Below are 16,998 nucleotides of genomic sequence, written 5' to 3' on the forward strand. Positions count from 1 at the left end.
AATATTGTGGGACTTATTTGGAGGTGTGCAGGTGTAGGGCAACATTGACCGCCCTATTGATCGGGTGACGCCCTCTTGGACCACCCGGACCGAGGATACCGGGGGAGCAGAGGGCCCGCATCCTTTTCGAGGTCGCGCTTCCGTCACCTATCTCGAGGGTTGAGGGAAGGATCCAGTTGGCACTGAAAACCAACACGTCCGATTGGCCCCGCATCAGGGATACATATTTCGTCGATTAACGCTATCGTTTGTATCTCATGTAGTACCGCGTAATTTACATTGAAAGGCGATCGAAATCATTGAGTCAACGCATGAAAATATCAGTTTTTTTCAGCGGTAACCTCGCTTCCAAGTTCTGCACTAATCTACGCTCTCTCTCGTTTTCTTCCCCTCTCCTCCTCCTTCTCTATGCTCTTTCTCTCACATTACAGATTTTAAAAATACTTGTATATTTCTTTCCAGAATTTTATCCTATCTCTGTTTAAAAAAAAAAAAAAAAAAAAACAAAAAATCATTCGTTCTTTCTTCTTGCCCCTGTCGAATCTTACGGTACCGCCACCCGACACGGGGTAGAGGGTAAGGATGGAAAATATCGAAAGTGAATACAGGATCTGTGCCCCGTGGAGCATGAGACTACATCCAAATTAGGGAGAAATGAGATCTGTACGGAGGTGTGTACCTAGTTATCGGGGCAGGAAAGCCTTGTGCCGCACACGCCAGAGCCAGAGACTCGCCCTCTACCCCGCGGTACTTATTAAGGCCGTCGCCAGTCGTCTTCGGGGCAGTACGACCAGACGGCTCTGAAATAAATAGATCGCCCAAAGTGTGTGAGAACTTCGTCTCATCGAGAACTTCGTTTCCATTTCACTCTATTTCTTAACTGCATTCTGGAACCGATTTCCGCGAGGTTTGAATTTAAGCGATTAAGAGTTGAATTATACGTACCCTAGCCGCCATTGCGTTCGTCTTGACTTAACTCGATAGAATTTTCACATGCAATCTACTCACCTGACTATGATGCCAATCTTGCCAGATGATGATTATCGAATGCAATGTTGCAGTTATGACATTATAACGAGTGTCATGCAGTTTACATATGGTTATTTATTGCATGGCACTCGTATCTGATAGCACTACGTAAATAATATACTTTACTAAGCTCAAAAAATTGTTTAGAATTTACACTGCCCTCATTCCGATGCCAAACATAAACGATCACGTCATGCGATAAATGTTGGAAGTAAAATCACTGTTATCTACATAATCCCGAATTCACAAAATTGTTAATTCTCAAATTCCACAACCTACATATATAACGTATTGTGATTTTCACTCTCTATCGTTCATCAAGAGCATTCTCACATTGGAATTCTATTTCAGCAATTTGTTAGAACTTGATTCGATTTATCGACGACGACGACAACGAGGAAACAACAGAGGAAACGGACACAGATTTATTCGTGAAAACTTTCAGAGTCTACCTTGTGAGAGGAACAGGGTATCCCTGAAGTGAATGACTCAACGCGATGTCCTGACTTTCAGTAGCCAGGACAACTTCAAAGCCAAACTTCTTGCCCGATGATCGTGGTGCGATTTTATTTGTACCATCTGAAGAACGCATAGAAAAGAAGAGATTTCAGCAATCTTTGCTAATGTACCTTGTCAGTGGGACAGGAAAACCCTGAGTTGCACAGTCCAAGGCCGCCATACCCGTCTTTGGTACATCTATTAATTTGCCACCCTCGTAACGTTCACCGGCAATGCGTGGCGCAACATTGCCGGTTGGTTCTGTAAGCAGGAGATCAGTGCAACGATACGAACTAACATAGTGAAAGACACGTCTCATTGCGCCAGTTGGATCTGATCTTCCCGCAATTATATAACAATTTAACATGGGATATAATTATATACAAACGTTGTGTATATTTCGAAATTGCCGACATGCGACTCTAATTCGCATCGCGATTTGTCAATTCGCTTGGGAATGCCTATACCTGAATGCAGGTGCTGGGAAACCCTGAACAGGACAAGGTAGGCCGACCATACGTCCGATTTGGATGTCCCTCCTCAATCCGTTCACATCTTTGTCTCGTACGTTCGGACGTACGCTGCCTCGCGGTTCTGCAATAGCGCAAATAACAAAATGGAAAACGCGAGGCCACCATAATCATTGTCGTCGTCATCGTTATTCAACGTATTATTGACCTATGACACGCAGAACGCGAATTTCCGATAAAATGTGAAGATAACGATTGAAAACCGTTTTACGTTTTTTTCTCACGAATTCTCACGAATCATGTCAAAATATTTCATTTTTATAAAGATACTTGTAATCCAATTTTAGTCAAATTTATTACAATTATTAATAATCCAGGAGAGAATTTAAATAATTTTGTTTTATATGAGTTTTTTGAATAAATTCAAACGATTTATGTTAAATTGCTCGACTTTGCTCACCTGAACAAAGGCGACGGACTAGCTTGAGCCTCACAGAGCAACGTCACTGCTTGACCCACGTTTTTCATCATTCCGTCAAATTTGGATCTAGGCGGCAATCGAGGTGGACTACTTCCAACCGGTTCTAAAAACGAAAAGGGCGAGAGGTTTCACCTACCGCGGAATCAATCGATATCTTCACATATATGTTTCAATTTAATATTGAAGTATATGATCGGCAAGATGCACATCTCAGAAAGAGAAATTTGTTATTTTTTGACTTAAAAAAACTAATTAAACTGACACACAACACACACGCATACACTCATAGTGTCTAAAGATTGTTTTAAGATAACTTTTTCTTGAAAATAGAAAAGTCTCAAATAAATAGTTTTTTTCATTTAGAGTCAATCTATTTTCTCTTAATTTTCGTTTTAAAATGATTAGAAGAAACTCCTTTTAATATTGCGCCTATATCGGCGTACCTGAAGACAGGAAGTGGATTCGCTTGAGCCTGACACAGCATCACCATAGCAGTTCGCGACGCGACTGAGAGGACAGTTATTTTAGCTGTCGGTGGCACTTTCGGTGCTGCGCCACTTACTGGCTCTAAATGCATAAACAATAAAGCGATGAAATGAATCGAGATATCTTACATTGATGGATATGTGTCATCTAAATAAAACTGTCCTTTGCCTAAAGAGGAACGCCATATCGAAGACATACTTTTATGAGGGAATAAAATTGATAAAATGTAGGACAGCCTCCACTACAAATTACAACTAACAGTAATAATATAAATACCTATAAGCTGGAAGAGGGTGTCCCTGTGCAGGGCATAACATTGTTACAGCCGCTCCGACGACACACGCGAGAACATCGTATTTAGAAGTCGAAGCGACTCTAGGCTTGGCACCATTTATCGGTTCTACAGATAACATTACGGAAGTTATACTGCATTGAATAAGTAAGAACAAGCTCTACGGAAATATATGAAGATTAATTCAATATATCCATGGACTGACCTAAATGCGGGAGCAGGGAATGCCTGAGCATCACACAGTAAACTAATTTCGGCATCGTTTGTCACTTCAAAAGAGTTGGATTTTGCTGTTTTCGGGAATTTTGGGGCCACACGACCTGCTGGCTCTAATGCGCATAAATTTTTATTATCTTTCGTATAATAGATTTATATCAGGACAGAACACGCCACCGCCATGTGCGATTTCTGTTTAATAATTTATTAAAATTATTAAACTAATTTCTGTTTAATAATTTATTAAAATTAGATTGAAAATAAATAAAGTGGAGTATATTTTGAAGAGGCTAATATAAATATGCTTGTATGTATATGAACTGACCTAAATGCGGGAGCAGGGAATGCCTGTGCATCGCACAACAAACTGATTTCCGCATCGTTCGCCACTTCAAAGGAATTGATTTTTGCCATTTTCGGGAATTTTGGAGACACTTGACCTGCCGGTTCTAACGCGTAAATACAAATGTTGTTATTTTTCTTAAAATCACATACCTGCGTTTGAACAGAATGCGCCACCGCCGCACAATACTTTTTATTAAAATTAAATTGAAAATAAAAACGGAATGTAGAACAGAGATTTAAATAAATAGATATTTAAATAAAATTATTTAAATATATAGACTAACCTAAACGCAGGAGCAGGAAATGCCTGGGCATCGCATAATAAACTTAAGGCGGCACTGTTCGCCACCTCGAATGAATCACTTTTTGCTGATTTCGGAAATTTTGGAGATACTCGACCTGCCGGTTCTAACGCGTAAATAAATTTTTTTATTTTTCTTAAAATGACATATCTGCATTTAAACAGAACGCGCCACCGTCGCACAATACTTTTTATTAGTTTACTAAAATTAAATTGGAAATAAAAACAGAGCGCATAGAACAGATTTGAATAAGACTAATTATGAACTGACCTAAACGCGGGAGCAGGAAATGCCTGTGCATCGCACAATAAACTTATCATGGCACCGTTCGCCACCTCGAACGAATCAATTTTTGCTGATTTCGGGAATTTTGGAGATACACGACCTGCTGGTTCTAATGTAAAAACGAAACTTATTATTTTTCTTAAAATAACACATCTAAATCAGGACAGGACGTGCCACCGCCATATTATATTTCATATTAATTAATCTAATAAATTAAAAATAATAGTTATTAATAAAGAATATTAAAATATAAATGTAATTTGAAAAAACTATCCTATAATTATTATTTTTATACATAAAAATAAAAAATTTGCAAATTTGCATAAAAAATATAAAAACATTATTAATTATTAACAACTTATTAAAAATTTATTAAAAATATTTAAAAAAATTAAAATTTAAGAAATTAAAAATATAAATTCCGACGGCAAATATTTTTATCGATTCAAACTTCAAATTACGCGATCTATATCCAGAGTTAATAAAATTACCTGTGAGTTGGAGGTGGCGATGCTTGAGCGGCGCAAGTTAACGCGAGCGACGATTTCGCATTTCTTATGTAAGTACTGCTTTTCGCGTCACTCTGAAAGGCAGGCGCCTTCGATCCCACAGGCTCTGGAGCGAAGTGAAAGCACGCGTCTGAATAATTCTTCTAATTCTTCTCATTCTATCAATTACCTGAACGACGGTACGGGGAACCCCTGCGCAGGACATTGCAAGCTCGATGCGCTTCCTGCAGCGCGTATAAACGAGTTGACACGATCGTCACTCGAGAATTTCGGCCCCTTTGCTCCCATCGGCTCTGACAATATAAGAGTCGAGTGGATATCGTTTCCGAATTGAAAAAAGAAGCACAATATCACAAAATCTGTGTTTTCGTATTAATATACAATCGTCGAATAAAATAAAACAAGCCGAAATTGTCTTCCTATAATCGTCCGTCAGCATCACGAGTCAATATCATGTCATTAATCGCACAAATCAATAAGAGGCACAATCACACTTTAAGTACCTGAACGCTGGTACCGGGTGACCCTGCGCTTGACACTGCATCGCGAATCCAGCCGTCAATTTCGTTCGTAGCCATCGTTTTGCATCACCCGTGACGGAGGGCGCCTTACTACCTACCGGCTCTTTACGCAAGTAAATATTACAGGCCTTTCGTTGTACAAATATATCGTAGAAATAAAGAAATTATTATCAAGTATTGATTTTTTTCCCGACGTAAATGCTAAACCATAGCTTTTACAATTAAATAAAAGATGATGCTAATCAACCATTTAATTCGCCCATATATAATTTACCTGAACGCTGGCACAGGGTAAGCTTGCCCTTGGCAAAGAATCACGATGTGTGTATTGGTGCGCCTTTCCATCAGACTGCCTTTTTCCCCCAATATCGAGGGCGCTTTTGTGCCGACCGGTTCTACATACATTTTAATCGCTCAAAAAGAGATCGCGAAAATATCGTTACCTAAAACTGGGCACAGGGTGGCCCTGACCTGGGCATGTCAATACCACGCTGAATCTCGCGATCGTTTCTTTCCATCCGCGTTTCATTTCGCCGATCAATGCTGGTGCTTTACTTCCGATCGGTTCTGACGATTCAGAAAACGAACGTATTTCAAATATCGAAGGTAAAGACATTTATTCATCAAAAAAATTTCTTTTAATTATCTTTTTCTCGAAAAAAGATTCAGTTTTTTTTTTTTAAGAAAAATTGTATATTTATCTCTAGATTTAAAAAATTTACCTAAAATTAGGCACAGGGTGTCCCTGAGCTGGGCAGAACAATATGACCGTGAAGCCCGCCCTTCTTTCTTTCCATCCACCCTTTAAATCACCCGTCAATGCCGGCGCTTTGCTGCCGACCGGTTCTGGCGGACAAAAGCCATCGAGAAATCAGAAAAAACGGCACGCAACACGTGTTCATTAAATACGGTAATTTTACCTAAAAGAGGGTACAGGATATCCCTGCGCTGGACATGGTAATACTGCGCTTGAACCCGCTTTCTTCTTCAGCCATCCCCCTCTTATCTCGTTCGTGAGAGCCGGGGCTTTAGTTCCAATCGGCTCTAACGATTATAAACGTTCATGCGATCAACTAACGAACAACTTGGACTTGATAAAATTAATTGTAATATTATTCAAGATTAATCTTTAGCTCAGGATTAATCTTTAATCGAATTAAATCAATAAATCGGTGCGCTATTATCAAATAATAAATCAAAACAAAGCTAAAAGATTCGAGCATAAAATGAAGAAATAAAAAATAAACGATTTATTTTCGCTTGAGAAATATAAATATCGCAAGATGTATCGGATTTAATTGTATCGATCTTGTGTCATTACCTAAAGGAGGGTACAGGATATCCCTGCGCCGGACACGATAATACAGCATTGGAGTTTGCTCTTTTCTTCAACCATCCTGCTCTTAACTCGCTGAGAGCGGGAGCTTTAGTTCCAATTGGCTCTAACGATTACAAACGTGCGTGATAGACCAACTCGAATTTTAAAATGTACATTGTACATACTATTCAAACGCAATTAGTCTTTTATCCACATTTAAAAAATTAATGTTTGCTTTTATTATTATAAACAACGAATTAAGGTAATTCGTTGAGTTCAAAAATAATAAAATAAAAAGAAAATAATTCTTAGATTAATATAAATGTTGTAGAGCTTAAAGTAAAATTTAGCCTAAATTAAAATCAATCATTCTATTAAATTTAATTATGTTTTTTTGTCATTACCTAAAAGAGGGTACAGGATAGCCTTGCGCCGGACAAAATAATACGACTGCGGATCGCGCTCCGATCTCCATCAACACGCCCTTTACGATGCCGGTTATCGCTGGCGCTTTGCTTCCGACTGGCTCTAATCATTTATGCAACAACTGCTCAACAAGCTGATATTTTTACTTAGCGTGAACGCTTGCCGTGTTTTTATGTAACCTTTCTGATGGAACAGGAGACCCCTTCGTCGATGAGAAACGGAGCGGAAAATCGGAGCAGAAAACGGCGCGTAAAGATAAAATGTGAAGCGAGGAAGCAATAACTTGTGCTTGGTTCATATAATCATTCATGATTTCCATCTGTAACTGTAAACGCGATTCATTGTTTTTTTTTTTGTAAGATATATATAGAAGCCTTTACCTAAAGGAAGGCACAGGATATCCCTGTGCTGGACACGGTAATACGACACTGGATGCTCTTGTCTTTTCCATCCACACACCTTTCACATCGCTCGTAAATGCAGGCGCCTTGCTGCCCACAGGTTCTGATATATAAAGAAACATGCGATATACAATAAGAGAATTATCCTTTTCAAGTGACAGAACAATACAAAATCAATGAAAGTCACGAAGTCACATGACTTGCATTAATTTTAGAATAATCGATAAAAAATAACTCACAAATAAAAAATTAATACAGATTCAAATGGAAATAACGTACTTAATGGAAAATAAATTAGCTAAAGATTAAAATTGAAAATAGCTAATAGCTTTTAAGAAATTAAAAAGAAGCACAGATGCGGCAGATTGAATTTACCTAAACGAAGGTACTGGATAGCCCTGAGCAGGGCAAAATTGCACAACACTGGAAGCAGCTTTGCTATTCATCCAACCTCCTTTCAAAGTACCCGTCAATGTCGGCGCTTTGCTTCCCACTGGCTCTGACAATTTATAGATACGAACATGCCAAGAGAATCACTTATTGCTCGGTCTACAATTTAGTACTTGTATGCATGTACCTATACGTTGGAACTGGGAACCCCTGCGCGGGACAAAACAGAGTCAGATCGTCTCCTCGAACGCGATGATACCAAGCTAGCTTTGCATCATTTGAGAACTTCGGTTTCTTCGTGGCTACCGGTTCTAGTTATATGACAGGCAAGGAAGTGAAATTCTCCTCGCGTACTATGAGAATCATCTATTGCTCTATCTATGACTTTGATATTTGCGTGCATGTACCTATACGTTGGAATTGGGAACCCCTGGGCGGGACAAAACAGAGTCAGATCGTCTCCACGAACGCGATCGTACCAAGCCTTCTTTGCGTCGCTCGAGAATTTCGGTTTCTTCGTGGCAATTGGTTCTAGTTAAGTGGCGGAAAATAAATAATAAAATTCTCTTCGCATGCTGCAAGAATTCTCTATTGCTCTATCCATAACTTTAGAGTACATGTACCTATACGTAGGAACTGGGAACCCCTGCGCGGGACATAGCAGGGTCAGATCGTCTCCTCGAACGCGATCGTATCCAGAAAATTTTGCATCATTCGAAAATTTCGGCTTCTTCGTGGCAACTGGTTCTAATTGTGTGATAGAGAACGAAGTGAGGCTTGTCTCGCATGCTCTGGCAATTATCTATTGTTTTATTTATGGTTTTAGAGTACTTGAGCATGTACCTATATGTGGGAACTGGGAACCCCTGCGCGGAACATAACAGAGTCAAATTGTCTCCTCGAACGCGATCGTACCAAGCCAGTTTTGATTCACTCGAGAACTTCGGCTTCTTCGTGGCGACTGGTTCTAATTACATTAAGAGGAAATGAAGCAATCGTCATATAACTATGTCAGATTTCAAAAGCGAGGAAACTCGAGTAACCATACTGAGAATCGTTAAATTATTACTTCTTAATACTAATATTACAATGACGTTAAATTACGGAAACTATAATATGAAACTGACAATATGCAATTATCTGGTACCTGGTTACAGGAATAGGATGCCCCTGCGCGTTACATAGCATGCTCATTTCCAATCCGCAGTTACGAACCAAAGAGAATGTTTTTACATCTCCGATAAATGTGGGCGCTTTGCTTCCCATCGGTTCTAAATGAGAGAATAAAGAACGTCACGAAAAATGTGTGCGCTTTATATGACTGAATACCCTTGGACAGGGTTCCCCTTGTCGACTTTTCATAACGATTGTGCTATGAAGAGGATGTGAAAGAAAAGTCAATGAAGTTCTTCCGCTTAAATAAATCAACATATTGCGAATAATATTAGAATGTCTCTCTAAAGATATCTATAAAATGTTTTATATCTATACTTTGTACATAAATATTTCAAATACTTTTGAAATTATTTTTGAGCTTTTAATGTTCAGAAAGATTTCCATAGGAAATTAATATCACTTTAAGAGATCGATGTTATTTGAATCCTTATTAAATATCGTACCTAGACACGGGAGGAGGGTGGCCTTGAGCATTGCACGGAAGACTGACTTCTGCATTTGCTTTCCGTGCCAATAAAGATATCTTTGCTTCACCGGCAAAGGCGGGTGCCTTGCTTCCGACAGGCTCTAAAGAATATCGATTTGCTATTTATTGCGAACCTAATTTTCGCTCACATATTTTAAGCAGAGACAGGGCATCCCCTTATAATGAACGCTTTGTTGAATTCGTTTTTTAATAAAAAGACTCTTATAAAATAGAATTTAACAACTTTCTTTTGCTAAAAATAGATATTGTATTATTGCTTCAGCAGTACTTTCTATCTCTATTAATTAATAATGCTATAATAATCTCGTACCTAGATACTGGAGGAGGATGACCCTGAGCATTACAAAATAGACTAACGTCCATATTCACTTTTCGCACCAGCAGAGACAATTTTGTATCACCCGCAAAGGCGGGTGCTTTGCTTCCAACAGGCTCTGAAGAACGTTAATTTATTTAGAAAGCTATCTTTACATACACCTACGTACTGTGCAGGAACAGGGTTTCCTCTAAAAAAACGAAACTCGACCTCGAATTAATTCTGTTTTTTTTTTTTTCGAATCTCATCCATATCAAAACGGTTTTTTTTACAAAGTCAAATTTTGTCAGCTATGAATCTAAAAGCTGTTACCTAGTAGTCGGTACAGGGCTTCCCTGAGCGGCACAGAAAATACTAATGGGTTGTCCTTCATGCCTTCCGATTGTACGACTTAAATCGTCTGACGTTAATCGAGGCGATCTAGCGCCTATCAGTTCTGAAATCGACGAAAATTGGATCTGCGCGTAAGAACCTCTTATGGAAAATTACCTGGCGGTTGGGATGGGAAATCCCTGAGCATTGCAGGCAAGCACCACGTCCGTACCCATACGTCTAGGATAGGCTCTAGATGTGTCATCGGTGGAGAAAATCGGTGATTTAAATCCGACCGGTTCTACGAGAGATGTAACGGAAACGATCAATCTCTTACGCGGCAGCGCGCGACATCACCGATAAAAGAAATAATAATTAATTAAATAATTAAAAAATTGAAAAAATTTTTCACAAAAATTACTGTAAATCGAAAATTCAACTTTGAACGTATAGTTAAAAATCTAAATCACTTGAAGAATGTATTCACGTCTCACCTCGAAATTGGAACAGGGTAACCTTGCACCGGGCACATCAAGTTTACTGCACCACGCGCCTTAGCTTCCATGAACTCAACTTTACGTATACTCGGCAATTTGGGTTTCGCGCTTGACGTCGGCTCTAAGAGGTGCACGAGGACGAGAATAAGCATTGTTAGGCACGAAAATTGGTACTGACCGTGTAATGGGAACAGGGAACCCTTGAGCGGGGCAAGTCATCGACACCGCGGTGGAGCTCGCCGTCGGTCTCACCACTTTTATGTCAGCATTCGTAAACTTTGGTTTCGCGCTGGACATGGGCTCTACATTGAGGAAACGTTAGAATGTCACACGTGTCGATACTGCACATATATTTATATGTGATATATTTTGAACGCTAGAACTGGGTATCCCGAGGAAGAATCAGAAGTAGAACTGAATCAAATAAAAAAATTGTATTTCAAATACAAGAAGAAGAATATAAAATTTTCTCGAAAAAGCATATTAACATATATAAATATATCTTCAACAATGTGTAAGAAATATACAATTATATATAGGCTCACAAAGATAAATATTCTCTTAAAAGTGTTTCAAAAGAAATTTAAGAAAAAATTTTATTTTCTTGAAAATAATTTTATTCAAGATACGCAAAACAGTAATTTATGTTACAAATATTTATATTACAATTACAATTCTACGTATATTTGAAATACTAAGTTATAAATAAAGATAGGAAATGATGGTTATTAAATATCTATGTCGAAGGAAGCCTGAGGTAGAAATTAAACTGGGATCTGAATATAATTTGAATAACAAGGAATTAAGCCGGAGGGAAAAATCGATTGCTGCCCTTTAATGTCCACTTTCTCTCGCGTTTACTCAATCACTTTCTGCATGGTAACCGCGTATTAACCAACGTACATAATCTTTATATATTCGATATACCTGTAACTTGGTACTGGAAACGCTTGAGCTGGACATGGTAAAGTTAGAGGTTGCTCATGTTGTATCGTATATGTTGTGAAAGTACGAGAATTTTCTGTCATTGGAAATTTTGGTTTCGTACTGGCAACCGGTTCTATAAAAGAAGAACCAAATTTCCAAATTTTAATAAATTGTTATGATTATCATGAAATGGAAATTATTCAAAAAATCTATTCATTCGTTTAAGATACTTAAAATAAAACAATTTTTAATAAAAAATTAACAGATTATGTCTTATATTAAATTGATAATTCCTAACATTTATTGCAATCTCTTTCTTTTTCTTAATGCCTAAGAAACCTTATACCAGGACAAGGTATACTTCATGCTAACAATCAAATGCGCTGTATTGACTATGCAGTGCTCAGCAACCCTCGCAAAACGCTAGGGAGGATAATCACCTGCCATGACGTGTCCTCGATGACTACATCCACCATCGACGCAATCAAAGATTACCCCGAAACAGATGGCGAGGATAGCTCTGACGAATATGAAATTAAGGATCAATTTACCTGAATGCTGGTACGGGAAACCCTTGAACGGGGCACAAGAGAGTCGCGATGGAGTCTAGTATCGCATTCGGATTCGTCGATTTCACGTCCAATGCCGTTAATTTCGGTTTCGAGCTTGACAACGGTTCTACGTAACCAGAAATACAAACGGGCAAATACCGAATCGTTAAACCGTAGGAAATCGATTCCCGCACACTTTATATCTGGGAACTTACTTGAAGACTGGGACAGGATACGCCTGTGCGGGACATTGCAATGTCAGACCTTGGACTTCCGCGATCTCGAACGTACGACTTTTATCGATAGTGGAGAACTTGGGCTTTGCAAAGCCGACCGGTTCTATAAAATCAAACTTCTAATCAAATGCAAAATTTTCGATGCATCTATACGTACATCGAATTATTAAAATGGAAAAATAATAAATTAAAGATAAAATACGACAATTTTTCACTGCAAAAATGTTACATAATAAATAAATAATATTAAATAAATTAAATCGGTGCAAATTATAATTCATATTATGTCATTGCAAATTAAGAATTCATTAAAACTTTTATCGTAAACAAAATGAAAACTAAGATTAACCGCAAATCTCGTTTTGCGCGTAAAAGATCAATACTGGGACAGAGTAGCTATCTTCAAAATTGAAGAAATCTTCAGATTCTTCGTCAGAGTCTTCTCTCTCCACGACAATTGCGAGAAATCGACCTACCTATACGTGGCGATCGGAAATGCCTGAGCCGAGCATAACAACGTAAAGCCCATGCCTTTTGTAACGCGTAGCCCAACGTCGTTTACGGATGGAAACTGAGGCTTCGTGCTTGACGCGGGTTCTAAAAACAGAACGCTAGACAGTCCGATTTGTACAAAGCTGGCGGCGCCAGGTTATTCTAAATATGCTGGAATAGGGTTTCCCCTTTCGCCAACATCGATGAATATTCTGCGTTGCTAGCGAGCAAATGGGAATCAATTCACCGTGGAAATAGTAACAATATTTTAAAATTTTGAATTAAAGAAGATCTAAGAAAATCACATCGAAATTCTGTCAAATAAATTAAGAAATTAATTACCTAACATAATAAAATAATATTAATGGTGCAAGATGCTGAGAACATAAAAGATATATAAATGTTGTTCTTAAATCTTTTTGAAAATAATATACAAACGCGCCTACCTATAAAAAGGCACTGGGAATCCTTGAGCAGGACAAAGGAGGGTAACGCTTCTTTGCGAGGAAATGCTAAATCGCTGAAGATCACTCGAGCCGGATAATTGTGGGCGCGTGCTGGACGCCGGTTCTAATGGAAAAGATCAATTTTTTGCGAAAAAAAGAAAATTCTTTACCTGTACGATGGGACGGGAAACCCTTGAGCAGGACACAATAACGTCATCGCACCGCCTAGGTATATTTTGAATGTCTGCGAATCCGCCAATGACGGAAATTTCGGACGAGCGCTTGCGACTGGTTCTACGAAAGTTTGAAGATGCCAAACAAACATAGATAAACACGAATATTTGTTTTTTCTCTATTTCTACTAATAATTTAATGCAAAAAATTAGAATATAATTGCTAATTAACCCTAATATATTGTACTAAATAAATATTCTTTTTTTTATTAATAGCATAAACGTTTAAATAAAATTTAGTATTAAAGAAAAATTAAATATAAATAAAATTATAAATTATAAACATTATATTTTCAATACTTTGCGTGTGATAATTAATTACCGGAAATTGATATGTCTGTTGATTCGTATGGAAATCGAAAGATTAAAAGAGAAGAATGAGAATAACGCGTGCACGCACTGTCTATCCGTCCGCAATTTCCTTCCTCGTCTTTTCTACATTGTCGTGTACCAACCGGAATATGGTCGATCTATAGTATGCATTCGCTTTCTTATGGACGCTTTGTATACCTGAAAGCTGGAACGGGGAAGGCCTGTGCCGGACACATGAGAGTCAGCGGCCGATCGCAATGAACTGTGTACGTACGCGAATTTTCTGTCATCGGAAATTTCGGTTTTGTGCTGGCGACTGGTTCTATAAGAAAGCGAAAGAGAAAGCACGAGCGTACAACGCGCATCTATGGTCATATAGTTGCGACGATAAAGCAGTAATTTAAACTAATAAAGCAATAATTTAAACTAATAAAATTTTATTTTTTTCTTAAATATATATAAGCTTGCTGAGACAGGGCATATTAATAATTGTATTATTATGAGATAAATATCATCAGAATGATAAACAAATACTTTTATGAAACAATAAAAGGAGAATTTTAATAATAATAGAAAAATTAATTTATTAAATCTATATTTTAAAAAAGTTTACAATTTCAAAAAAATGATCAAATTTAATTATACGATCGCTCGTGTTGCTTCTATCGCTTCCGCGCAATTATATTTATCTCTAATCTAAATACGCTGCGATATAACCTTGTCCCACCTATGCGATGGTACAGGAAATCCTTGAGCAGGACAGAGCAGAGTCAAAGAGTCTCTTTGGTTTGAGATAAATCCACGTGAATTATCCATTGTCGGAAACTTTGGACGTACGCTCCCCACGGGTTCTACGGAAAGACCGGGAGTGGAAGGAAACGTGTCAGAAACGCTGACAACGTTACAATGATCCACTTATGTATGCCAGGGGACAGGGAACCCTTTGAACTCATTGAAATGATAACTAGCTCGAACCAGACGCTTGTATATGTATATGTATATGTATATGTTTTTCATTTAATATTTCTTAGATAGTATCAAAAATTAAGATAGTATCAGGTTTAAGAATTATATTTTTTTAAATCTTCTAGCTTATAAAGATGTATTATTATAGAAATTTATAAAATTATATATAAGTTCTGACTTTATGTAATCACATTTCAAATCATTGTTTTAATAATCAATCCTACCTATAAGATGGAAGAGGGAATCCTTGAGCAGGACAGAAAAGTGGCAAGCTTCCGTTGGTTCTCGTCACGAGCCCAATCATGTTGATAGTGCTCGAAAGTTTTGGACGTGCGCTCGCTATGGGCTCTACCAATCGCAGTCCGAAAGAGAAGAGGACAATTGTGAGGAAAAACGACAATGAAATATCGCGAATTTCGACTTACTTTTGAATCGGGACAGGGAACCCTTGAACGGGGCATAACAATGTGACAGATCCACCTTTGATCATGCGAAATCCTCTGATGTCGTCTATTGTTGGGAATTTTGGTTTCACGCTGCCAACTGGCTCTAAACATTATTGAACACTGTATACGCTATCGTCAAATGGAATACTATCAATGTGCAAAAGAACGGGGAACCCCTGAAGATCAAATTAAATTTCTTTACATCTTTCAAATTTTCAGAATAAAAACATGACATAACTCCATGTTATCTTTCGACGCTACAAGAATTTTTGTGCGCAATACAGAAACACAAATTTTCTTTAGCATTTAACTTTAAAAATAATAAAAAAGAAATTCCCTGATAATATTACATTGTAATAGAATAGAAAAGGTAAAGTAAACAAGAAAGGAATAATAAAACAGAGGAAATCATAGAATCATAAAATGAAATTATTGATGCAGTTATCAGGATTTTTCATTAGAACGCAATAATTAATATTAAATCGAGGCCATATCGCTAATTAGCAAAATGGTGTCACGCGAAAAGAGAACTGCCGCGATGGTAGATGTATCGTCATTGCTAATTACTGGCGGTTTCGCCGCAAGTACGGAATATTTAATCGCAATTTCTTAATGGAGAACGCAAGAGTCGGAGTGACACTAAGACACTCGATGATGTAATACCTATATGATGGAACCGGGAAGCCCTGTGCAGGACACAGAAGCGGCAAAGTTCCATTCGTAAACGTGATGAGACCGTTTATGTTGCTGACGCTGGGGAACTTCGGACGTACACTTCCCACAGGCTCTGCGACGTATTATGAGATCCGAGGAGAAAAGAAAGAAAAAAGGAAAAATATATAACGACTTTCGCGTAGCGCGACTTACTTGTACAGGGGGACAGGGAACCCCTGAGCGGAGCACAGCAACGTGACCGAGCCATCCTTCGTCGTACGAAAGCTCCTGGAGTCGTCGATCGTCGGGAACTTGGGTCTCACGCTGCCAATCGGCTCTGATCATATCGTTTATAATTGGGGACTTGCACGTTCGCAGCGAACGGTCATCCCGAAGGACTCGCGTTTGCCTGTGACGTAGTCTCTACCTGTACAGAGGAACGGGGAACCCCTGTGCCGGGCACATCAGGGCTGGGGAATCTCCGACGAGCGTCCGGAAACCGCGTACATCATCCGTCGACGGAATCTTTGGACGCACACTACCCACCGGCTCTAAAAATCACGCCATTTCTGTTCTTGGGATTCTTCGGATTCGGTTTGTATTTTATATGGAATACAAATAGTCCGCGCGGAAAGAAACGATAAATTGATTCAACGTCGTGACTGTGTATGAATCTACATAAGCGCTTTCGAGAATGATGACACTAGATGATTTAACTAGGTCATTGAGAAGGAACGGGGAACCCCTGTGCACACATACACGTATATGATATCATGAAACATTTGCTAGATAATGATATCTATTTCATATTCATCGAGTTTAAAATAACTTGATATTAATTGAGAGCTGCTTTTGATTACAAAGATTCTAAGTTCTCTAATATAATTATCAGATTAATGCTTTTTATTTAAACACCTGACTTTATGCTAAATAGCAATAAAAAACTGTCTAATTAAAACCACAGTAAATATATTTAAC

The 16,998-nt window shown here is 38.2% G+C and overlaps 2 protein-coding genes across 6 annotated transcripts in view; both read right to left on the reverse strand.

The window, feature by feature from the left end:
- The window catches only part of LOC105432307 (Down syndrome cell adhesion molecule 1), a 68,325-nt gene that overhangs the window by 29,372 nt on the left and 21,955 nt on the right, over positions 1-16,998 (reverse strand). Inside the window, exon 7 of the mRNA XM_089074331.1 lies at positions 7,559-7,682. Coding sequence (XP_088930457.1) covers positions 7,559-7,682 — 124 coding nt within the window. The remainder of the gene's footprint in view (positions 1-7,558; positions 7,683-16,998) is intronic.
- Positions 62-4,095, reverse strand: LOC148938183 (uncharacterized). Of its 5 annotated transcripts, none has more exons than XM_089084395.1 (6): positions 3,798-4,095; positions 3,462-3,585; positions 3,241-3,390; positions 2,922-3,045; positions 2,458-2,581; positions 168-182 (listed from the first exon to the last, which is right to left on the reverse strand). In XM_089084395.1, the coding sequence occupies exons 1-4, from the start codon at positions 3,850-3,852 to the stop codon at positions 3,003-3,005; spliced, it is 372 nt and encodes a 123-aa protein (XP_088940521.1). In that variant the 5' UTR covers positions 3,853-4,095; the 3' UTR covers positions 168-182; positions 2,458-2,581; positions 2,922-3,002. The 5 variants fall into 5 exon arrangements, with proteins under 5 accessions (XP_088940516.1, XP_088940521.1, XP_088940519.1 ...); XM_089084393.1 differs by lacking the exon at positions 2,458-2,581 and adding an exon at positions 1,995-2,121 and having other exon boundaries at positions 173-182; XM_089084385.1 differs by lacking the exon at positions 168-182 and adding an exon at positions 2,107-2,121.

The sequence above is a fragment of the Pogonomyrmex barbatus genome, unplaced genomic scaffold (assembly GCF_055798465.1).
Source record: "Pogonomyrmex barbatus isolate J1 unplaced genomic scaffold, ASM5579846v1 scaffold1, whole genome shotgun sequence".
NCBI lineage: Eukaryota > Metazoa > Arthropoda > Insecta > Hymenoptera > Formicidae > Pogonomyrmex > Pogonomyrmex barbatus.